The 24,811-nt window shown below is 43.8% G+C and overlaps 1 protein-coding gene across 5 annotated transcripts; it reads right to left on the minus strand.

Annotated features, from left to right (window-relative positions):
- Positions 1–2,578: 2,578 nt before the first annotated feature.
- Positions 2,579–24,534, minus strand: FAS (Fas cell surface death receptor). 5 transcript variants are annotated; one of them, XM_077350355.1, is made up of 9 exons: positions 24,211–24,534; positions 18,282–18,352; positions 17,033–17,163; positions 12,635–12,746; positions 9,733–9,797; positions 8,266–8,343; positions 7,284–7,339; positions 5,220–5,244; positions 2,579–4,010 (listed from the first exon to the last, which is right to left on the minus strand). In XM_077350355.1, the coding sequence occupies exons 1-9, from the start codon at positions 24,256–24,258 to the stop codon at positions 3,670–3,672; spliced, it is 927 nt and encodes a 308-aa protein (XP_077206470.1). In that variant the 5' UTR covers positions 24,259–24,534; the 3' UTR covers positions 2,579–3,669. The 5 variants fall into 5 exon arrangements, with proteins under 5 accessions (XP_077206470.1, XP_077206471.1, XP_077206469.1 ...); XM_077350356.1 differs by having other exon boundaries at positions 17,033–17,167; positions 17,993–18,352; XM_077350354.1 differs by lacking the exon at positions 24,211–24,534 and adding an exon at positions 23,877–24,135.
- Between the last annotated feature and the right edge of the window lie 277 nt (positions 24,535–24,811).

Genomic DNA, 24,811 nt, shown 5'->3' on the forward strand with positions numbered 1-24,811 from the left:
TTTCCTTTTCTTGTTTTTAAAGCATCCCTAACCCTCACATTGACTCCATTCTCTATATTATTCCATGTGAAATGGTTTTTCCCTTGGGGGCTAAGGAAGACCTGGGCTGGTTCTGCACTTACTTTGTTTATTCCATTGTTAATCCTGCTGAATTCAGATCGATTTGAATTTGGGACTTCTTTCATGGTCTCCCGTCCCAGCGCTGACCAGGGCCATCCCTGCTTAGCTTCCTGAAGAAAACAACAGCTTCAGAAGATGAGCTGGATGGGATCATATTCCTACTGAGCTCCTTCCCCTCCTCAGACTCTGTCCTCCCAGATTGCTGGAATTTCTTAATCCAAGGTTGGCAACCCTTGTCCAAAAGTCTCTATCTTTTGGGATGCTGGAGAAGTCTTCCCCTGGGCCCATTCCGCACACATAGGATAATGCACTTTCAATGTGCTTTGGCAGCTGGATTTTCCTGTGCAGAACAGGAAACTCTACTTCTGAAGTGCATTATCTATTGTGTGCAGAATAGGCCCTGCTTGCTCCTGGCAATAGGATTTGTAATTGCTTGCCTCCCCCCCACCACCCTTTTCTTTTTCCCTGCCTTTCTCCCCAGTAAGGACCCAAAGTGTCTTTTGCAAAGAACTTATGTTTTTCCAGACTAAAACATGGCTGCAGACATGTAGGCTGCAGGCAATCAAAAAGACGTGTAGGCAATATAGTGTTTTGAATTTGCAGTACACCTAACACCAAGAAAGAGGTGCATGTTCGATTGTGTATGGGAGGGGGGGCACTAGGAATGTAGCCTGCGAGCCAAGGGAGCGACAGCCTGAAAACGTTTGGGAACCACTGGCCTAAAGCATCGATATTATTACTGTTTGCCTTTTTCACTGTTATAGCACACTGGGTTGACACTTTCATGGAGCTTTTTACTATGATCCTCTCAATCTCAGGAAATTCAGACCCTATTCACCTATACTTGACGCTGGGAATTTTTGGTCCTGTATACCAGGGGTAGTCAACCTGTGGTCCTCCAGATGTTCATGGACTACAATTCCCACGAGCCCCTGCCAGCATTTGCTGGCAGGGGCTTGTGGGAATTGTAGTCCATGAACATCTGGAGGACCACAGGTTGACTACCGCTGCTGTATACATCACCTTACGCTTACTGACATTGAACTTCATGTGCCACATTGTTGCCAACTCACCCAGGTTTTTGAGATCCTCTTGGAGTTCTTCAGCTATCCATGGTTTTTGCCATCATAAATTGTGTGATCCATGAACTTGGCCACTATACTACTCACCTCTAGTTCCGGATTAAATAGTACCAGCCCAAATACCAACCCTTGTGGGACCCCACCTAATGCTTCGTTTCATGTGAAACTGTCTATTTATTCCGACTCTTGGCTTTCTGTAATTCACCAGTAGCTTCTTAGCACCCAAATAAATACAGCATTGTCAAGGTCATGGAAAAGAGAGACCATTTATGGAGAATGGCTGCAGATTAAGTCCTTACTTTACAGATAAGGACATAGGACATATACAATCATGGCAAATGGCTTTCATGTCATTTTCAAGTTTACTCCTCCACAAATGAGTAGGAAACACAAAATGCATAAAGTAGCTATCAGAAGGCAGATCAGAATGGCACATTTCTCTCAGGGAAAGAATGACTCATAAAAAGTTGTTCTTCATAGCAGGCATTTGTTTGGGAAAGTCCATTCCGTCTAAAGATAACTCAACAACTCTTTATTTCAAATCATTTTCCTTCAAAGCTGAGGATCTATAGCACCAACCAAATAAAATGAGGGGAACCTAATGCACATGCACACCTTTTAGACGTGCAAAGAGAAGAAGTGCAAGTCTGTGCTTCCATCCATGCAACTTCTTCCTTTGTGAGCAGTGAACAAGTTTACCTGAGTTTCTTAAATTGTTTGAGCCTTGCTCCCTTCTCTTTTTGTTGAATCAAAGCCAACAGACTTCCAGTATGATATGATAGAATAATACTGAGAACTAACAATGGTAAGGGTTCTGAAGGGGGTTGTGCCTCAATGGGAGGCCTGGGACACGAACAGGGGCCAAGTTCCAAACAGAGATAGGATCCTGCACCAAATGGATCTCCTTTCTGACCTTCAGTCCAGACCTAAGTTGGTTGACTAAACCCTGACCATATTATCTTCTTTTATTCACAATGGACATAACAGGCTTGCTGTTCCTTCTTTGTCCCACCATATCTACAGAGCTATGGATGTGTCAGATGTCTCTCTCTAGTCTTCTTACGATTTCTGCGTTTGACTAACACTCTTTAATTCACAGATCCTCGCAAACCATAGCAAAAAGCTGTAAAACTGAGTTCACCTGAATCTCTACTCTCAGGTCCTGTGTGGACCACATAGATCAGTGTTAGGTAAAGAATCACATGGTAAAGTTCAGAGAAGGAACAGTCTGATTTTAAAAATGGAAATGTCGAGTCAGGGTACTAAAAGGTTAAATTCATTGCTTCCCTCCTTCTAGTTCTCTGAGCAGTAAAAAGTCCTCAAAGCCCTTTTTATAATGTTATTTCATAAGGAGGAGGGAATACAAGAGACCAGTGTTATTTGTTTGAAAACTTTATTAACTGCCTTTCTACCATATAGGAACTCAAGGTGGCTTACAGAAGAAGAAGAGTCGGTTCTCATATGCCACTTTTCTCTACCCGAAGGAGTCTTAAAGCTGCTTACAATCACCTTCCCTTTCCTCTCCCCACAACAGATACCCTGTGAGGTAGGTGAGGCTGAGAGAGCCCTGATATTACCGCTCCATCAGAACAGCTTTATCGGGGAGTGCAGAATCAAACCCGGCTCACCAGATTAGAAGACCGCACTCCTAACCTCTACACCAAGCTGGCTCTCTTTACAATGTAAACAGCAACAAAATTCAATAAAACACACTAAAGACACTTGCTTTATGCTAGAAAGGTGAATGATGGGAACATTCTGAACATTCTAATGGTTATGTTTGTCAGTTAGTGACAGTTGATGTCATTCACAGTTGGTGTTGCATCTTTCTCTGTTAGAAGAAGCTGACGGAAAGTGTGGATGCTTCTGCTAATATTTGCCTCTGTAAGTCAGAGACACGGTGTGTCAAAAAGAAGCTAACCAAACAGAAGTGTATTTTGACCAGATTTATCTTAGTAATATTGAAACTAAGATTGTTGAAACAAATTAACCAACTGAAGAGAAAAAGAAGCCTGTCAGATGTGCATATTTTTTGTTAACCATAACAATAAGTAAATTACTTAAAGAAGACTAAAGAATTACTTCAAGACAATGGTCTGTTTCGCTTGGCCCTGCTTGGCCCTTTCCTACCCAGCCACAGGACCTCCATCTTGAAGGGGTTGAGTTTCAGACGGCTCTGCTTGATCGCAACTGCCACTGATTCCAAACAACTGGCAGATGTCTCCAGGGGGCGAGTCCAGGTGGCCATCCATTAGGAGACAGAGCTGGATTGATCACTTTATAGATAGCACCCAAGCCCAAATTTCTGGACCAGCTATTGCAGATCAGTAAATTACCTTCTCTATGATGCTGAACAGAGGGCCTTTTTGCATATGCTGTGACCTTCAGTGTCCAAATTGCAGGCAGGTGTTGTCCATAAAGCACGAATGAGTAACTTATTCTTAACTGATAGCATAAAAACTGGATTTCAACAGCTGGGGTTTTCTTCTACCAAACATTCATGGTTTAATGAACACTTGGCATTGCTCTGTATATGGGAGTCCATCATTTGTTTAATCTTATCAGCAAGGGTGCGCATCTTAAGGTCTACCAAGCTTCTCATTAAAGTTCCATAAGCACCTTTCATCCCATTCTCTTGGTGCCAGCTCTCAAGTAGCTGTATTTTCTTCTCAGAAACATCGTGCATATTATTCATACCGATCCTATCTATGGTAGGACTTGACAGCATCTGTTTCCGAACAAACTTCATGACTTGTTCTAAGGTCATCAACTCCGCAATTTCACTGATGTGAGGTGTCAAGTCAGTATCTAGAAAGACATGACATGTGCGGGGACACAAAGAAATAATCCACATTATTCCAATGTACAATGAAAGTAATGAATAGAAAGCAGCGATGATAATGTCTATCTCCAGTGGCTGGGATCAAGGACTAAACGTTGTACCTTCCCTTTTTTTCTTACTGCAGACCCCTGCATTCCCCAAAAAGTCACTCCTGAGGGAACTTTGCAAAGAACAAAGGACAGAATAGAATGCTACTGTAGTTAGTCAGAATCAGCACAACCATCCTGCCAGGACTAGTTGGAGCCAGCTCACTATGCTGTTTGGGTTTTTTAAATTATTCTTAAATGCATAGGCTGCCCCTCATTGCAAGTAGCTTACAACGTTCTTTACACCAGGCCTATGCAAAATAAGCAAAGAGGCCTCCACAGTTTTAAGGGATGGCATAGTGGGGGTGGGGTGGGGGTGTCCCCTGTTGTATTTCTCCCTATCACAGTCTTCTTGTGATGGGAGAAATTGCACCCTGCTGACTTCTCCTTTTGAGCAAAGGTTTGGAGACACTCACTCACAGTCTTGGCTTGGCTACCCCACTTACAAAGGGCAAAACACTTATACGATCTGTAGAGAAACCAGAGCATTCCAAAAGATGATGCAAACGCATTGTCTCATCGTGTTGCACCTGAGATTTTACATGGAGGGAGCACAGTGGCATAAAGGTGTAATGGCCTCCTCATTACAAAGTGATAATACATTAATATCCAGTGACTAAGAGAGAAGCCTGTTCTCTGAAGAAATCATTTGCACAGGGTGAGCTTTCTAATCTGAACAAACAACTCCATTTCTAAAAATGTCCAACTGACAGAATCCTGTGAAAGGACTGACACATGACTGAAAAAAAATGTTTCCATCATGAGCAAAGAGGGTAGTTGCCACTTGAAAAAAGTTCACTCAGCAACTTTTAATGCTTCCATTTTGGCTCTCTAACAAGGGAGCACAGAGAGAGTTTCCCAGGAAAAGCCAGGAACAAATTTGAAAGGAAAATGATGAGAGGGGAAAAGGTTTACATTTCCCCCCCTCTCCGACCTCCACAACACACACTGTACTGCTCAAGATCGCAAACTTTCATAGTAGTTTTTACATTAAAATATACATTGGGAGACTACAGCCTGCATCTACTGTGAAACATGTAGTTTGGCCTTAACTGATAGAAATAGACAAAAATACATTTTTTTTCTTACCTGGGTAAGTTAGAGGTTCCAATTCCTAAGAAGGATGAAGTGAAATACTGATTAATGAAAAACATTCTACCAAATCTTGTTTCTCACTTTAATTTCTAAGCAACAATAAGCTGCTATCAAAAGGGTCCTCTTTATATCCTATTTCACACCTCTCCTCTGCATTGTAGAAGATCATGTCCCTTGTTTTCTGACATGAACCCACCCTTAGAATGAACTGAATGTGTATGAACTTTATATAAGCACAAAATGGGTCCTGAGTACACGCTGACTGAAAGGTATGTGATCTGATGCCACAAGGAAGGGCATACCAAGCTTTCTCAACTTGCATGAGAATTAAACAAACCAACAAAACTGCCTCCAATGTGTTATAGCTGGCCAAATTCTGAAGCAACTGATCAAATGGCATCATCTTTTCATCAGAGCAGGTTTTGGTATGTGAGGGGGGCCAAACCATGGATGCAGTTAACAAATGAGGCGACTGCTCCACAGCAAAGCTAGCTGGGATGTGTTCCAAACATAATACATACCTAGGGATTAGAATCTGTACACTAAATAAATCACTAAGGGGGGTGGGCTGTCCGGGATAGAAAACCCTCAGGGGCCAATCTGTAGGCACACATAGGGTGCCTCCCGATTGGCCCCTTGGCCCTGGACCACAGGCCCCAAACTCGCCCAGCTGCCTCCACGGCAGGAGCGCCAGCTGAGGGGGACCAGGCACCCGCCTCCTTGCCTGAGGAGGAAACTGCGGCAAGGAGTGATGGCCTGGCCCCAAGGGGATGCTGCCATGGCCTAGGCCGCTGCCCGTCACTGCCCAGGCATGGACGATGCTGCGCTGCAATGCTCCGTCACTGGGAACGCCCGGGGCCGCGGGAACATGTGCCACCGCTTGGAGGGCTGAGGAGGCCTCGCGCTGACAAGCGGCTGACTGGCCGCAAACAGACTGCCCCGCGCAGGACTGCGCGCCAAACAACCCCAGGTAAGGGGCTGCTGCCTCGCCAAAACGCCAGGGCTGGACCACGGGGGGACTGTTCCCCCAGCCCGCAGAGTGCCCATGCCACCTCTGCACCCCCAGGAACACCGCCGCTGCTGTTGGGGCAGGGGGGGAAGGGCTTCCCGGCCCCCTTCAAAGCCCGCTCTTAGGAGCCTAGTCTGTTAATAAGCAATGAGTCCAAAAGCTCATATTGATAGTTGTTAATCTTTAAGTGGACATTTAACTTTCATTTTGTGTTAGCGGACTAACATGGCTACCTCTTTGCAATCCCAAAGAGAGCCAGCTTGGTGTAGTAGTTAAGGACAGTGGCTTCTTGGCGAGCCAGATTTGATTTCCCACTCCTCCACATGCAGTCAGCTGGGTGACCTTGGGCCAGTCATAGTCCTGTTAGAGCTGTTCTGACTGAGTAGTTCTCTCAGACCTCTCTCAGCCCCACCTACCTCACAGGGTGTCTGTTGAGGGGAGAGGAAGGGAAGGCAATTGTCACCCACTTTGAGACTCCTTCGTGTAGTGAAAAGTCCAACTCTTACAAGAAGATATACAAAAAATAACGGACTGGATAGAAAAGTTGGAAGAACTGACCAAAATGGCAAAGCTTACTAATCTAGTTAATGGAATCATAGAATCTTTGGGGGTATTTCTCACATTGGGGGTATTTCTTACAATATTTAGTCAGATAGGTATATATGTATTAACTAAATATGTATTAATATTTAGCCAGATAGGTATATATATATGTATTAACAAATATGTTAATAGGGTGAACTGACTCATTATGGAACTATAATCTTTTGTTCTTTCTTTTTTCTGTTATTTTCTTTCTTAAACTAAATAAAGGCTGGAGCTATCCAGCATTTTAAAAAAGAAAAGAAAAAGTCTAACTCTTCTTCTTCTTCTAATCTGGTAGTGGCTAAACCTATGCCTACTTTATCATCACTGCACAGATATCTCAAATAATAGCAAAATGAAAATGCTTTGTCAAAGTCTGGCATTGACAATGATCTCCTATTTATTGTCTTGTTGTCTTCCTTAATTGCATTGTGAATCGCATTTGAATGAGAAATGCTACACACCATTGGTTTCTGCTCATCTGGGGTTGGCTTCTTCGACCTGAACTTTTCTTTGCCCCCTGCAAGAAGTAAGATTATGTGACGTAATATCCACCATAAGTCCCCTCCCCCTAACTGCCAGATCAAGGGGCTTGCACATGGCCATGGGCCCATATAAAGTGACTTAAGATTTGCAGCTCTGGAGAGTGGGAAGTATGTGCTGTGCCATCACTGCTCAAGCTGTGGAGTGTCAAATGTGAGACTGTGAATAGTTGTAAGCTTTGTATGAGGCAGAATCCATCCTGCTCCACCAGATTCTTCTCAAGGCCATGTATGATTTCTTGCTCAAGTGCCATAAGAAACTTTTTACTAGATTATAGATCTTTCAAAATAGTTCTTTGGGACTGACAACAGCTGACAGCATACACACTAGTCTTGACCTGATATTTGTGTTCAGTAGTTCAGTAGTTAGATTTACCAACACAACCTTGTTGAGAGGGAAGAGGGTTGCTGGAAGAGGGTTGCTGAAAAGCCACGCATGCTGCCAGCAACTGAAGAGGATGGAGGGGCCAATGAAATCGCTGATACTTCCCTGGCCAACCCAGAAACCACCCTCGGCCCCAGTCCTCAGCCATGTGACTCCTGAAAGCCTCCACTTCCTAGCCATGCCTGCAGCAAGGTTGTGGCCAGAGACACAAAAACAGTGAGTTGCCAGGCCTTGAAAGCTCTCTCACTCTTGTCACCATGACACTGGCTTCCCTGTAGGAGGGAGTTGCCTGCAACCCCCCCCCCCCCCGCCACCTCCCATGGGGTGGAGCAACCCTGGGAGGGAAAAAGAATCAGAAATTCTGAATGCTAAATCCTAGATTTTGAGAACATTTGTCCATAAACAGTATTATGGGCATTATAATTATGAGGAGAGAGAATGGAGGAGTTTTTTTTTTTTTTAATAAGAGTTTAGAATATAAGAACTGAGAAAAGTTTAAGAAAAGTGATACGGACTTACAAAGTATCCATATTATGGCTGCTAGCACGAACAAAGCAAGCACAACGACAGTCCCAATTATCCATGGCAAATGTTCTGCTAAAAGTTCCAAAAGTTAGGCAAAAAAATACTACTAACAAACAAACAGAAAACTGTTTCCTCTTGTCCTTCCTGAAAGTCTCCCTTGTTCCTCTCCTTCTAGGGCTGCCAATCTGGAGGTTTCTTGGAATCACAATATATCTCCCAAAACACAGCTTCCCTTAGGGCTGCTAACTTCAAGTTTGGAAATTCCTGGAGATTTGGGTGGGGGTTGAAAAGTTTGGGGAGTTAAGAGACCCCAGCAAAGTATGACGTCATAGAGACCACCCTCCAAAACAGCCATTTTCTCCAGGGGAACTGATTTCTGCATCTGGATAGCAATAGCAATCCTGGGTAATCTCTAGCCCCCAACTGGAGATTTGCACGTTAACAGGGTGACCTCAAATATCTCAATTGTTTACAAAGGCAATTTAATCTTGTATAATATCACTAAGTATACATGAACAATATTACACAGAATAGGTGAGTTGGCCAACTACTGTGACAAAAGCAAATAGAAAAGACAAACAAGCTACCAGTACCATACCATTTCAAACCACGGGAGTCCTTCCTCAGTTTTGCATGCAATGCATTCTTCCTACTACCAAGTAGGGTCTATACTGAGATCATGCGCCCTTGGAGAAAATGGCTGCTTTGGAGGGTGGAGTCTAGGAATTTCCTAACCTGGATTTGGTAGCTCCACCTATTTCCCACATGACAGGCAACCTACATTCATCTGCACCTATCTCTTAAACTCGCTGCCTCCCCCGCCTCTACCTAGGATTACCATGGCCCAGTTGTACGTAGAAATATGCACACAAAAATTCAGCTTATTTGGGGTTTGGGTTGAATAGACCTGAACTGATTCAGTATATCCTGAATCCCCTGAATCTCAGTATTGGTATAGAGGTTCAGGTTTAACAAGATTTGTAAAAGGCCTTTCCCTTCCCCACAACCTGCCTTCCTTACTGGCCACTGAGGGAAACAGGAAGTTGGGTGACATGGACCCTAGATGTCATTCAACAGTATTATTTTTGTGATTATAGGACAGAACCCATTACTATAATTTCTAGAATTCACTGCTGTTCACAGATGGCCATCGCTAGAAACTTAAGAGTATTGGATTATTTTAGCAAGGAAATTGCTATGTTCCTAAATGAGCTGACTTCTGGGAGCCAATCAAAATCTCAGCCTTAGGAGAGTCTGGGACTGACTATCAAAGGGTTATTTTTCAGCACATCATTTTTTCACATGGCCAGAGTAAACTGATAACAAGGATAAAAATTTGGAATGGCAAGCTGAAAAATGGTGCATTTATGTGTCGAAAGAATCATGAGTATAGCTTTCTATATATCTGAATGCAATTCTTCCCCTGTAATCATAACCTATTTCAGAGGTTTAGAAACTTACATTTTTTACCACAGATAGTGTCATTGGTTCGGGTGCATTCTTTAACAACTATGCCACCTTCACAGCTAGAAAAGATATGAAAAGCGATTATTCAAAAACTATGAAAAGATTCAACAGCCTTTAAAGAGAACAAATCAAGATATATCCATCTGTTTACTAATGGAACTTGATTCTTCAGTTCACCTGAGCCAAACGCCCTTTATATTACAGTGCCAGAGCTAGGGCCAATAGGACCTTGGGAAAGTTCATGTAAGCTTATAGATGCTCCCGTATGAAGACCTCCAGTCTAGAACTGCCAACAAGGCCTTCCTCAGGGGCCAACTTTGTAATCCGTTGCCACCTCATGTTTAATTTAGTAAATGCAGTTTCCTCAATGAGGAGAATGGGGGCATGCAGAGAGATAATAATTTTCATCCTACCCTCAAAAAACTGTTTTCTCATTGGAGAAAGTCAATCCTGAACAATCACTTCCACAGGGTGGGGCTGGGTGGGACACAGATGTCCGGAGGCTTTCTTCACAAAAGGAATTCCCATGCAATGGACCACAAAACTTGCCATAACAATCAAGTGTGAAATAAAATCCTTATTTTCAAAAACACGGTCTTAGTTATTTTGCTTGAAGGTTCTATTAACAGTGTAGATGAAAATAACATTGCTTGGAAATTTCATTCACAACACAGAAAGTGGAAATGCAGACATTTCGGTCTGTAGACTTTTGGTGCAATATTTTTCTAGGAATGAAATATATCAACGCAAATTGGTAACAAGAACTTAAAACTGACATGAGTGAAACACATAAACGAAGGTTTTTCTAGAGCTTCCGTGATTTCCACAATGGGCGTTTTTAATACATCGTTCTGAAATAAATACAATAACACAGTCAGGTGAGGCAATACAAATTCCAATACAAAAGCAAATAAATAACAGTGCAAAGGCCACAAATGGCTTACCACCATGACTTCAGATCTTTTGTAGCCCAGCACAGGTCTCCTATGAGATCAAGTTGTTGGTTCATAAAAAACACATTTATCTATGGAATGCAAGAACAAACAAGGCACCTGCAATGCACTCAATCAGCTGTAAGCTGTCAAACTACTTAAAGGAGCCAGGCCATCTGACTGAACATTAAACTGAAAATATTCCAAGTGGTGTGCTACTACATTGGACCATCAAAAATCAGCTCATCACCAATATAGGACCAAAACAGCCAAACAATTTCAAAGTAATTTTCCTTTGTGCGTAAGTGCCCAAAAAACACTTCTCAGAAAAATCCTTCTCAGAAAAAAAGTCAAAACCACAGCCAAAGCTGTTAATAAAACTACACAATGGCCCTACGTAAGAATCTGAAAAACTTGTTTCTCAAACGAAGAATTTTTATCGGAAACATGACAAATCCTGAACTGTATTAAGTTCCTCTGGAGCTAATTATCTTAAGTGATGAGTGAACCTAGCCTCTTGTATAAGTGTTCTGATAACATTTGTAAGGCTATAAAGATGAGACTGGAAAACATAAATTGCAAAAAAATAAATATTATCGGGATGTTGTGCTGCTGCATAATGGGAAACCAATGAAGCTTCCATGACTTTGTGTCTGATCTGGTACTTAAAAAAAAAAGGACTTTCTTTCACACTCGATTATTATTGCAAGCATTGTGGTCCATTGCATAGGAATTCCTTTTGTATTGATTCAATTGTACCCATTTGTTGTTGCTGCTGAAAGCTTTCCTCAGCAGAAGTAACAGTTATTTGCAGCTCCTCCCCAGCAAGAAAATGGCAAAGGAGTAAATAGATAGTTTCCCCCTCTCTACATATCATAGAATCTTAGAGTTGGAAGGGACCTCATGGGTCATCTAGTCCAACCCCCTGCACTATGCAGGACACTCACATCCCAATCGCTCATCTACTGTGACCTGCCACCCCTTTGCCTTCACAGAATCAGCCTCTCCGTCAGATAGCTATCTAGCCTCTGTTTAAAAATTTCCAAAGATGGAGAACCCACCACCTCCCGAGGAAGCCTGTTCCACTGAGAAACAGCTCTAACCGTCAAGAACTTCTTCCTGATGTTTAGATGGATTTTCTTTTGAATTACTCTGTTGCTTATGAAATTTTGAATGTTGCTTAAAATAAGCTTGGAAATTGTAATTAGGGATGATGGTCCCCAGGTATGGCCTGAAGATCCTTGTTTTACAGCTTATCTGCGGGTGACAGGGGTCAGTTCCCCTCGAGAAAATGGCTGCTTTGGAGGGCAGACTCCATAGCATTATATGCCACTGAGTTTCTTACCTATGCCAAATCCTGCCCACTTGTTTTATCCTTTGCCTATGGTCAGAGACATTTCCTCTCTTTTTTCTTTACGCTTTTTTCTTTACACTTCAGCCCAATCTTTGAAGGTCACCCAGTCCAATGAGGGTGCTACAAGACCCGTGTATCCTGCAAAGGCAAGTGCCTCTGAACTCATCACCATGGAAACAAGGCTCCTTTGGAATGTAGATCCAGAGGACTTACAGGACCCAGAATACAGGAGTGATGCAGAAGCTGTCAGGTTCCAGAAAGAAATCTCAGGTTCATTTCTCTCCCAGGCGGACATTCTGGGTTTTTCTGCATGCTCATTTTGCTTGCTTGTGTGTTTCTGTTGCTTTGTGGTTTTGTTTCTGTTCCCCATGTTCTATTCCCTCTAGTGGTGGATTCAATATTACATTGCTTTATGCTTAGCATATTTCCCTGCGGATTTAAACTGCAGATTTTTGTACGGGACATAGTGATGTTATATTGAGGGAGAAAAAACACATATGGAACAAAACCAAAACCATGAAGCAACAGAAACACACAAGAAAAATGAGAATAGGGGAAATCTCACTGAGATTGAAAGCGGGGGAAGGAGAAGAACCCTGGCGTGACTTACTTTGTACATGGTTCACAATGATCGCACAGTTTCGAGGAATTGCAAAAATAGCCATGCATGCAACGGCATTTTATATTCTGGGTTATGTTGCAGGGTTTTTCCACTTCGAAACCTAAAATAAATAGAACAGTGTTGTTAGGTTATTCTTTTAGAAAGGACTTGGTTGTTTCTATTGGGCAGGGGCTGATGGCCATACTTCAGGAGAGCAAAGATATTCTCAGGCTCCACTGAAACCTGAGGGATGCTTGTTTAAGTGCCTTGTATCTCACTGACAGCAAAGAGAAGGTAGCATGTTTTACTTTCTGTGGATGCTCTGCTTGATTATGTGCCATTTTGTATGTTGGTCACAATTGCCTTTATTTCTCCTTAATAAGATACGTCAAATAGAATACAAACACTGACGGCTACAATAAAATACATTTCTTTACATCTGTCCCATGTATCTGTGATGGGGATATGTGGGACAGCCCTCCAGTGGCTGCTCTTCTTCCTGCAGAATGGGGCACAGAAGGTTGCAGTGGGGGAAGAGTTGTCACGCCCCTTTTGGCTCCCTTGTGGAGTCCCCCAGGGGATGGTCCTCTCCCCACACTTTTTAACATCTTCATGTGCCTTCTGGCCCAGCTGGTCTTGAGTTTGGGGCAGAGCTGTCATCAGTATGCATATGACACCTAGCTCTATCTCCTCATGGACGACCGCCTGGATCCCCTTCCCCGGAACCATTAACCAGATGTTTCAAAGCTGTATCTGAGTGCCTCTAGCACAGTCGCCTGAAACTCAACTCCTCCAAGACAGAGGTCCTGTGGCTGAAAAGGAAGCGGGCAGGCCAGGAAGCACATCTACCCATCCTGACTGGAGCTCAGCTTAACATTGTGCCCTGTGCCAGGAACCTGGGAGTGATCCTTGACACTTCCCTTTCTAAGGAGTCGCAGGTCATGAGGGTAGCCCTGGAACCATAAAAACCCAACTGATGACAGTTAGGACCTTCGAAACTTCAATGCCTGTATTATTGTTAAAATTATATTACTTTTATTGTGCACAATTTTTAAAAAACAACTTTTAGAAATTAAAAACCTATATCCAGCCCATAGGCTATTGCAAACCAGTATGCAATGCTCTATGTGAACCAATAGAGCGACATGTTTCAGCCCTTATAGGGTCTTCTTGAATGGTCTAGTTCTTAACCAGTTTTTAACACATATAAAATATGTACAGCAGTCAATAAAAGCTCCAAAGGAGGAGCTGTAAAGTATTAGAGTCACTTAATGAAAGAAGTCTAGTTATCAGTCATTGGCTCTCTTCCAAAGGCTGCCTAAAATTTTCAATGGTGTTTCCTTATTAGTGCATGTGACTCTGATACTCCACTTTGAAAGAAAGTTATTTAGAACTCTCAAACACTTGGAGAAAATCAGACGAGATTAACTTTGTCCTCCTTCAAGTGCTAAAAATCTCTCTTGTTTACCAAAATGGATGAGGGAGGCTATTTTAGAAGAAGAGTTGGTTCTTACATGGCACTTTACTTGAAGGAGTCTGAAAGTGGCTTACATTCGCCTTCCCATTCCTCTCCCCACAACAGACACCCTGTGAGGTGGGTGAGGCTGAGAGAGCCCTGATATCACTGCCCGGTCAGAACAGCTTGATCAGTGCTGTGGCGAGCCCAAAGTCACCCAGCTGGCTGCATATGGAGGAGAAGCAGGGAATCAAACTTGGCTTGCCAGATTAGAAGCTGGCATTCCTAACCACAACACCAAGCAGAATGAAAGCTCTGGCCTTTCCCAGAGGCTCCCACAGCTTATGTGACTTATTAACAGTTGCATTGGTTCTGCCTCTCCCAGTGAGGGCTGATGGAATGTCGAAAGAATGAGGCTTGAAAAAAAGACAAAGAATTAGTAGCAGAGAGAAGCTGACAGCATAAGGGATGAAGTGAAAAAGGTTTATTCCTGACTGAGAGGAACTCTATAGAAGAGCTGCTTGGAACAGGCTGAATATAGTAAATTTGTAAAGCATTCCAGTTATAAGCAGGTAGCCGTGTTGGTCTGAAGTAGCACAACAAAAATAGAGTCCAGTGGCACCTTTAAGACCAACAAAGATTTATTCAAGGCGTGAGCTTTCAAGTATATGCATTCTTCCTCAAACTAAATGAAAAGCCATCATAACTGTGGGGCTATAAGGCAAAAGCAACTTGTGGGAAATTAGTAAACTGTGTCGTAATACCCAAATTAGGCCATATGATGCCATATGATAATTATTTGCTAACACAACTAATTAGTCCTCTTGAGTTCAGTTGTAGTTCACAAAAATATTATTGTTCCTCTATATATTTCTGAAACAGCCTAGGGGTTGGGATGTGTCCAGCTGTACAAGTTGGAATAAGGACAATCAGAGTGCAGCCAACTTTACCCTGATTGGCCCTGCCCCTGTGGCTCCCGCCCTCCAGACCTGGACTCTAGCCTCTTTGCTCTCAGATGCCTCAGTGCCTGGGGCCAGCAGCAGGTAAGAGGGCCCTGGGCAAAGGGTCGTGGTGGGGGGCTAGCTAATGAGGGCCTCCTGGCCTGCTAGGCTGGACCTGCTCACCAGGGCTTCCTGGCCTGCTGACTGCCTGCTCAGGAGTTCTGTCTCGGCCCTGCTAACAAGCTGCCCAGCCCCCGCCCGTCCCACTTGATTTGGCTGCGAGCTGTGGCCCAAAGCCCCCTTAAGCTGCCTGGCCATGGGCCAGGGGAGGGGACCTTTTCAGGTACCGTTTTTAGGAACGGGCTTTGAAGATAGTTGGAGAAATAAAACTGTCCACATAAGTAATTAATGGCAGACACTTTCCTAGATGTGAAAAGAAATAATTAAAAGAAACTAGTTGCTGGCCCTATCTATCTACACACAAGTGTGGAAGCATCCCTACAAGTGACAAGCTGTGCTGGCAAGTTATCTTGTCCTGAGACCACAGAGTTAAATTCAAAATTACATTACATATTGCTAACATAGTCACATTGCCCCAAATAGAATAAGGTTAGCATGCATAGTGAGATAAAACTTATGTCCTTGTTGAGTCCAGGGTATGCCATTGTTTTGAGTGTTGTAATAATTTGCATTTCTGCAATCTTCCTTTCTAGCTTGTTCTTGAAGTTCCGTTGTAATAAAACAGCTATTTTGCCCCTCCCCCCAGGGATATTTAACTAGTCTTCACTCACAAGTCATGCTCAGATATGTGCAGTGCTGGCCTTGAACAAAACAGGCACAGTTTGGTGCAGTACAATGCAACCACAGAACGTATTTACTCGCTTTTTTCTTTTCATTTTTTTGGAAGAGAATCTCATTTGATCCTCTCCAGCAGAGTCCAGGGTCTACAGCAATCAGCCTGACAGCAGATGTCAATGGCATGGGAATTTAGATGTATGCACAGAAATGTCACTTTCTGTACCACTTCATTTCAGGCCCCTTTAGACTCGTTGCTTAGCTATCTTTATACTGTTACGTCTATGAGTAGTGAGAAGCTCCAGATACTAGTGCTTACTGGATTCCCTTTGGAAGAGAGAGTACTGGAAGCTTATGGTGTATTTATTTAATTTACAGCCATTCACCTCAGATCCCCAGAGAGAGAGAGAGAGAGAGATCTTGCACACTCCCGGGGGTTCAGCCCAATCCAGCTGTAGCTGTCTCCTCCTGTCTATATGCCTTATCAACCTCCAAATGTTATTCTTTCTTTTCTGTCCACACCCTCCTGCCCTCTCCTATCTCTTCCTCTCTCTTTGTGCATGTGTGTCAGTCCTGATAACAGACTTGATGAGAACATTCCTGTCACTAGGGCAATAAAACGTTATTACCCACAGAGGAAACAGTGGCTTCTGCACACTCAAGGAATTCCTCAAGTCTGCATAAAAACATTAGTTTGCTACTTTGAACAGTAGGACAACAGTGTTTTTGAAAGTGCAAGAGCACTATTATTAATCTGAATTGAGATGGTGTCAGCGCACAATGGATCACATTTCCATGCCTCTGAGGTGGTTTTGCCTTTAGTGCAGGGATAGTCAACTTGCGGTCCTCCAGATGTTCATGGACTACAATTCCCATGAGCCCCTGCCAGAAAATGCTGGCAGGGGCTTATGGGAATTGTAGTCCATGAACATCTAGAGGACCATAGGTTGACTACCCCTGCTTTAGTGTCCCGGGAAAAGGCAGCAGCACAATGCTTCAGAGACAAACAGAAGTGCATGCCTGACTCTGTGCCACACTCAGGGACTCTCCTCCTCACGCTCAAGCACGTCACAGACTTCTGTTCTCTGTACTGCTTATGACACTATTGCAGATGGGCCATTGTGGATTAAACTTTCTGCAATGAAAGACACATAAAATGTTTTCCCCTTGGCCTGATATTGTAATTTTTTTTAAAAAGATCAGTTTCAAACATACCATGCGCAGAGTCACAAGAGTTGCACCGTTTGCATTTGGAGTGGTGATTGGGATGATCAGTGTACTCTTTCCCTTCTTCACATTTTTCACAAACTGTTTTCTCAGATGCTGTACAATTTTTTACTTTAAACCTACCTGCAAATAAAATTAAAGCATAAGTGTATGTATGTGTCTGAAGGGGATCCCATTGGACATATCAGATTTCCTGAATCATTCTTACTCCTCCAGACTTTCTAAGAACAGTTCTAGGAAGTATGTTACCCAAATGCTAGTAAGACTATATAGATCAGGGGTAGTCAAACTGCGGCCTTCCAGATGTCCGTGGACTACAATTCCCAGGAGCCCCTGCCAGCATTCGCTGGCAGGGGCTCCTGGGAATTGTAGTCCACGGACATCTGGAGGGCCGCAGTTTGTCTACCCCTGATATAGATATTCATCTACATAGAGAGATGATATAGATATAGGGGTTTGACTACCCCTGATATAGATATTCATCTACATAGAGTCCACGGACATCTGGAGGGCCGCAGTTTGACTACCCCTGATATAGATATTTATCTACATAGAGAGACAGATAAATAGACACAAACTGAATTTTATACTACAGGAAAACAAAATTCAAGTTCAGTAGCAGCTTAGAGACCAACATTTTATTCGGGGTATATTCTTGGACTTAAAGGGGCCCCTGGACTCAAAATTTGTTCTGCTGCTTCAGAGCAACACAGCTAACCACCTGAATCTATCTTTGTAATACAGCGAATCTGACAGAATAAAACTGTAGAGCCTTCTTTTTCAGCGATCTTATGATTAGACCCTGAGCCAAAAATGTCTTCTAGAAGAAGTTAATGTTTATGGTGTTTCAGGCAAATCCTAATTTCTAGCAATGATAAACACATGATGGCAATGCAGCACTCACGGTCTTCTATGTGTAACCACAGCTGTACTTAAAATTCCTCTCACCCATTTTCACAGCATGCTATTGGTAAGCCACTGTCTACAAAATCCATCCTAAAAGATGATCAGGAGGATACAAAGTGGAGAAAAAATATTTGAGAGGTTACCTTGTATAGAAATATCAACAACCGTTTGATTCTTTGTGCATTTTAGGGTTTCTTTTGTCTCACAGATAGTACAGCACAATTCATGCTACTTCATTTCTAAAATCCAGGGCACCAAAAGTATTATTGAGGGACTCTTCTACAACAGCTCTACTCTATTTCTGATCACCAACTCTACAAACGTACAATACCTACCAGGCTCACAAAGGTCACACTGGATCACAGGAACAGAATTGTCATGAGATGGTCCAGCAGCAATCACCTGTGGAAGGGGAAGAAGAGAAAAGGAATGTTATCGTATTGAATGCTAACGCATGCTTCTTATTCATCTTGAGTCCCTAGACTGCTACTAAGGTGTATCAATATTGTGCCCATTTATCCTTTGGTTTGACCTGTTTGGTCTATGTAGGGAACTGAAGGGCACTGTTGGCATTTAATGGCATATACAATGTTAGAAAGGATGTATGGACACAAATCTGACATTTAGAATCACAAAACTTAGAAAACTGTAGGAGAATATTTCAATCTCCAAGGCACTCAATAGGGTACCGCAAAGTAGCTATGTTATTCCAAAGGAATTTCAGGAGCAGATTGGAATGGGGCATTGCTGAATTACTCAAAAGCAGTGATACTCTGCACATGCTTGGGGGGACCCATTGCCAAGACCCAACACTCAGGTCAATGGAGCCCCCCAGAGATATTGGATTCTTATCTTGCTACATATTCTAAGTCACTCAGTTTTCACATATATAGAATTAAACTTTGTTGGTTTTAAAGTACCACTGGACTCATTCATTCAACTTGTATCCCGCCACTCCCGCAAAACTGGCTCATGGCGGCTAACAGTTTATAAGCCACACATTAAAACTCTCCATAAAACCATAAACCACATTACATCTAAAACATAGCCATTTCCAGACAGCAGTGGCTAACCTCCCTCAAGCTCAAACAGATTGATGACACCATGGGGGGGGGGCGCAAAGTGAGTCGGACCAATCTAATTTGCTCAAGTGGAGAAGCCCAGATCTTAACCAGCCCAGCCTCAACCTGGCAGAAGAGCTCCATCTTACAGGACCTGCAAAACTTCAAAAGCTCCACTAGGGCCCTTAGCTCACCCTGGAGCTCATTCCACCAGGGCTAATTCTGCACTTAGTTTGTTTATTCTATTGTGGATCCTGCTGAAGCCAGATCAATTTTAACTCGGATCTTCCTCTCCCACCCACATTGAAACAGAAAAGTGTTCTGCATGTGGTTAGGGAAGCTCAGAAGGGGAGGGGGTAGCCAAGTGCAGCAGGAGCCTTCTTTCTTTCCTTGAAGGGGTGGTGGTGGTGGAGAGGATTGGAGACAGCAGAGAAGGGAGAAAAAAACCAAGATACAAATCTCTACCAAGAGAAGTTAGGGCTTCTGAAGCCTCTGCTGAGAAAAGTTAGGGCTTCCCGTTTAAGGAAAGCTTGCAGCCTGGGAATGAGGAACTGAAGCCTGGTCAATCAGGACATCTCTACCACAGAGCTCAGCTGTGAGTTCGGAACACGCAGAGCTCTGCATGCTTTCTCATACCGATTTTTCAAATATTGAGGGTTATATTCACTCTAGGATATTGCAGGGAAAAGGTAGGGTCACTCAGGATCAATCATGTTTGTTGCAGAGGGAAAATTTAAATAAGAGAAAATCAAAATGAAAATCGCATTTAGTGGAGATGGCAGGGACTGAATCGACCTGGGATTGGAATAAAAGCTCCATGGGTCAGGGTCAGGACTGAAAAATCCCTGGCCTGAGTCAAGGCCAAGTGAACTTCCCTCAGGCCAGGGACAACCAGCAAATCAGCTCCTGCAGAGTGAAGAGCTCTGCGGGGGTGAGGCATAATCAGGCAAGTAAATGGGGTCGGGTAAATGGGGTCCTTATCGTAGATATCCTCAAAGGTTAATACGAAAACCGTGAACCTGATCCGGGCCACAACCAGCAACCGATGCAGCTGCTGCAGCACTGGCTGGATATGAGCCCTCCAGGATGTTCCAGTGATATACATCTGTGCTTAACTCTTTTATTATCTGTATGCTAATTTACTGCTATCCACAAGTCTTACCAACTGCTTTAATTCAATCTTAGCTATACCTATCGCTCAGTTACTTATGCATCTTGACACGAACTAGCCTTTCCTGGCAACTACAGTCCCTCTTTCTACCTATACATCAGGCTTGAGGAAGTCTTGTTTCAATGCAAGAAGTGTTCAAACTCAGGAAAGCTTATACGCAGATTTACACTTTCTCTTAAAGGTGCCACTGGACTCAAACTTCGTTTACTGCTCCAAGCCTATACAGCTACCCACCTGGATGCTTATTTTTATTGCTCCTGTTCTTCCTCTCTTTTGATGGTGTTGTGGGCTAAGAAAGTCTGGGAGACTCTGGTTCAAATCCCCATTCTGCTATGGAAGCTTGCTAGGTGACCTTGGGCCAGTCACACACTTTAACCTAACCTACTTCACAAGGTTTTTGTGAGGATAAAACTGAAGCAAGGAAAATTATACACACTGCTTTGGAGTCCTATCCCCCCCCCCACACTGGGGAGAAAAATGGGGGATAACTGAATAATGTTTTTATGGAGTTCTGTATTTCATATGTATCAAAAGCCTTGCTGAATGCTTCCACTGTGGCCGAACTATATACATTTTTACTATAAATAAATAGATCTATTGCAAAATCCATAGCCTCAGTAAGTCTCAATGCAAAGGGGGGGGGGTGTGCAGTGCGTTGGCTTTATGGTTACTGACATTGTACATCAGAAGAGAAAGTTACGAATGATTGTCAAGAGTCAAAGTACTGTCTGCAACAAACTGAGGATTATAGGCTGAATAGCAAGTTTCCACTGAAATAGCAAGCTAGAGGAAGAACATACTTTTGCAAAATATGGCAAGACACACAGCCAATTTCTGCTGCTCCTCCTGACAGTAAACGTATAGGGCAGCATCCAGGAAGGGAGATCCATGATATCTTCTGCACGCAGAGAAATAATGGAAAGCTTGTCTGTGAGCTAGTACAGATGATGGACACATGCAGCTGATGTGGACGAGCATTAAGATCCACATAGAAAAAAGAATGCAACTGGAGCTGGGTCAGGTTGTTGATACATATCATTTTAATCTTGAAAAATGTACTAATAGCTTTCAGTTCTCCAATCACAGTTTAATAAGGCCAGTAAAAAGGGAGAAACAAAACCCAATAAAAATATTAGAGCTCAGATGCATCTACAAGAAAAGTATGAGGAAAACTTGCCATATAGATACTCCATTGCCTTAAAATCCATCCATCCAACTACCAAGCATCGACTAATCAGTGTGATGCAGTGGTTAAGAGCAGAGGCTTCTAAACTGATGAGCGGGGTTTGATTCCCCTCTCCAACACATGCAGCCAGCTAGGTGACCTTGGGCTTCTCACAGACTTGTTAGTGCTGTTCTGTATGAGCAGTCCTGTCAGAGCTCTCTTAGCACCACCTATATCCTAGGGTGTCTGTTATGGGGAGAGGAAAGGAAGGTGATTGTAAACCGCTTTGAGATTCCTTTGGGTAGTGAAAAGTGGGATATTAAAAAAAGCCCTTCTTCTAACTCTCCTCAGGAAGATTTAAACTGTAAAGAGGAGACATTTTTTATAATTTTAAAACCTACATTTAAATGTATAATTCTTGAATATATATTACTGATTGTTTTTAAGTCCGATGTTACCCGTCCAGAGTCAACAAGCAAATAGTAGAATATAAAAATAGAATATTATTCTAAATTAGAAGTGAAACTCCTCTGATTTCTTGGGCTTGCTGAATAGCTTGGAATGGCTATATTCTAATATGGCCTCTATGTTTTTGCCAAGACCTAACATTTCTCTTAATTTTTAAAGGGAAGATGAATACTGAGGGAACAAGCTGGGAATAATTGTAGTGTGCAGATGGCCTACCACAAATTGCTTAGCCCTTCCTTCCATGCTTTCATTGAGAACTACTTTACACTAGGTTATAGCCAAGACAAGCAGGAACTGCATCAAGCCGTCTCACCAGTCAATGCAAAAAGTTTACCACAATAACAACAAAAATCCTCTACCCAATTCAGGAAATGGCTGCATTTACAACAGTGCATGCGCCCACTGTAGTTTCCTGACACACTTCTTATAAACAGTCTTATTCTTATAAACCTGTAACTATAATACTGAAACATACTATAATACTTCCTGAGAATACTCAGTGAATCCCCCCCCCAGTGTGATATTTTCAAATTTACCTCCCAAAGTCTGTATCTTTACCTTCTGCCTTCTTTGCAGCTTGCCTATAGCAGGATGCATTCTTGAATAGGAAGCAGCTCCGTTCTAGGCTCCTTCCACGTGGAAACGATTCTCCACATGACTTATTGCATTCACAGTGACAATGGAGAATCTATATGACAACTTTCCCTCAAACCTTTCTTGCCTTAGTCTCCCACAGCCAGCAGTCCCCCCCCCCCCCATTACCAGAAGGTACATTTGGACATTTGAGAAAAAATTGGCAATTGATATATGAGCTAGATCAGGGATTCCCAATCACGGGTCCCCCAGGGACCCAGCTAGGGAACTGGCTGCTTCCATTGCTCCCCCCCTCCCACGCATGAGTGAGTTCTCTCATGGTTTGTGTGCCTCAGAGCAAGAAGAAGAAAAGTCAGAAAGGTCACCCAGCTGGCTGCATGTGGGGGAGTGGAGAATCAACCCCAGCTTGCAGGATTAGGAGTCCATGCTCCTAGCCACTACACCAAGCTGGATCTCCATGCCTGCATGGCTACTCCCACCTTAAGCCATATCCTGTCTCTCCAACCACCACCCCCAGTCCTCCTCAAGAATACCTGTTAATGCAGGTGGTGATGTCACTCCTGGTGACATGCAACTAATTGGGGTGTGGCTGAGAGGCATTGCCAGCTGACATTTCAGGGGCTCCTCCAGGGTTAAAAGGTTGAAAAAGGCTGAGTGATGTAGTAAGGGTCAGGGATACGCAAGTTGGACTCTCTATTTGGCCATTACAGCTTGGGCCAGGACAGCCAGCTTGGCGTAGTGGTTAGGAATGTGGACTTCTAATCTGGCGAACTGGGGTTGATTCCCCACTCCTCCTCCACACGCAGCCATCTGAGAGATCTTGGGCTCGCCATAGCACTGATAAAGCTGTTCTGACCGAGCCTCACCCACCTGTTGTGCGGAGGGGACAGGGAAGGCGACTGTAAGCTGCTTTGAGACTCCTTCGGGTAGAGAAAAGGGGCATATAAGAACCAACTCTTCTTCTCACACAGTGTTGCAGTCTAACTTTACCCGGCTGCTGTGGGGAGAACTATGTTAGCTTCTTTGGATCCCCATTGGGAGGAAAGATGGGGTGTCAATGAAATGAGTCCAAGAAGTATGCTCTTCTCGCCTTTCAAACTCCAAGGGAGTTTTTTAAATGTTCCCCATTGGATCGCTAAGAGTGGGACACAACTGCATAGCTGACAATGTCGTCTGCATCATACAGAAAACTCCATGTATGGAAAGAACTAGAAGATTGCCAAGACTTTCTCCCTACGGTGCCCGTTTATTTCCACGCCTGCAACTTTTCACATTTAATTTTTCAAGCATTAAAAATACCCCCCCCCCTGCGAAGAAAACAAAAACACCCTTTAGTCTGGAAACCACCCTGAATAACTGTCAGTATAAAATTAGTCACCGTTACTTGCTTCCTGTTCTGATTTCAACAGCAGACCTGTGTGAGGCAACTACTTTTTGAAACTTCCCTGTGGTAAATCTGTAAAGTACCTTTCGTCGTTGCAGTTTGTTCACAGAAAAAGCAAAACCACTCGCTTTGATCAGCATTCCCCCATCCAGTCGGAGGCTCTTGTCTCGGCTGGCCAAGAGCGTCTCGAGCGGGGCAGAATACTGCTCAAAAGCTTGCTCCGCTCAAACCACCCGGCTCCGCTGGACCTTTTTCGAACTCGGTTTTGCCGCGTCGTGGCGACGAGCGCGCAGAGAAAGTGGGCACGGACGGAGCCGTCTCGCCTGCCGCCACCTTGCAATCGCCTTGGGAGGGGGGGGGGCGTCCACGAGCTTGTGTGGGACGGCGGGAAGGGGAAGTGGCGGCAAATATACTTACAGGGAGGAAGCCGAGAAGGGGGACGAGGAGCAGGAGCAGCTGCCGCATATTGCCTTCGGGCCAGCTCGTCGGAAGAAGAGTAACGAAAGTGAAAGGTCAACACTTCGGCATGACTCATCCCCTATGGGAGGTACGCGGTGCCAGCACTGCGACGCCTGGACGAAAGGGTGGCACGCTCCCTAGGGAGGCTAGTCCCCAGGTGGGACCGGGGGGGGGGTCTCCTGGAAAAAACTCACGTCCAGGCCAAAGGGATCAACTCCCCTGGGGAGAATGGCTGCCTTCGAGAATGGCCTCCCTAGCTTCAGACTCCACCAGGACTCTCCTTGCCCCAAATCCCGCCCACTTCTGGCTCCCCCCCTCAGGTATTTCCCACCCTCGCGCCTTCAAGACAACAAAATTCTCCTGCTCATGATTGGACTGCTGCTCTGTGCGCTTAGCCTTAGTGAGTCATGCGTGGGATGAGTGGAGCGTGGCTGAAAGCGAGTAGGTTTTCTTAACAGCATTTAATGTAACGTAGTTAACCACTGGGGGTCCCTTCCAGCTCTGTGATTCTAACCAGTCTTCACTTGCATTGTTTGACCAAGTCACTCAGGATGCCACT

Source organism: Paroedura picta, chromosome 8, assembly GCF_049243985.1.
Source record: "Paroedura picta isolate Pp20150507F chromosome 8, Ppicta_v3.0, whole genome shotgun sequence".
NCBI lineage: Eukaryota > Metazoa > Chordata > Lepidosauria > Squamata > Gekkonidae > Paroedura > Paroedura picta.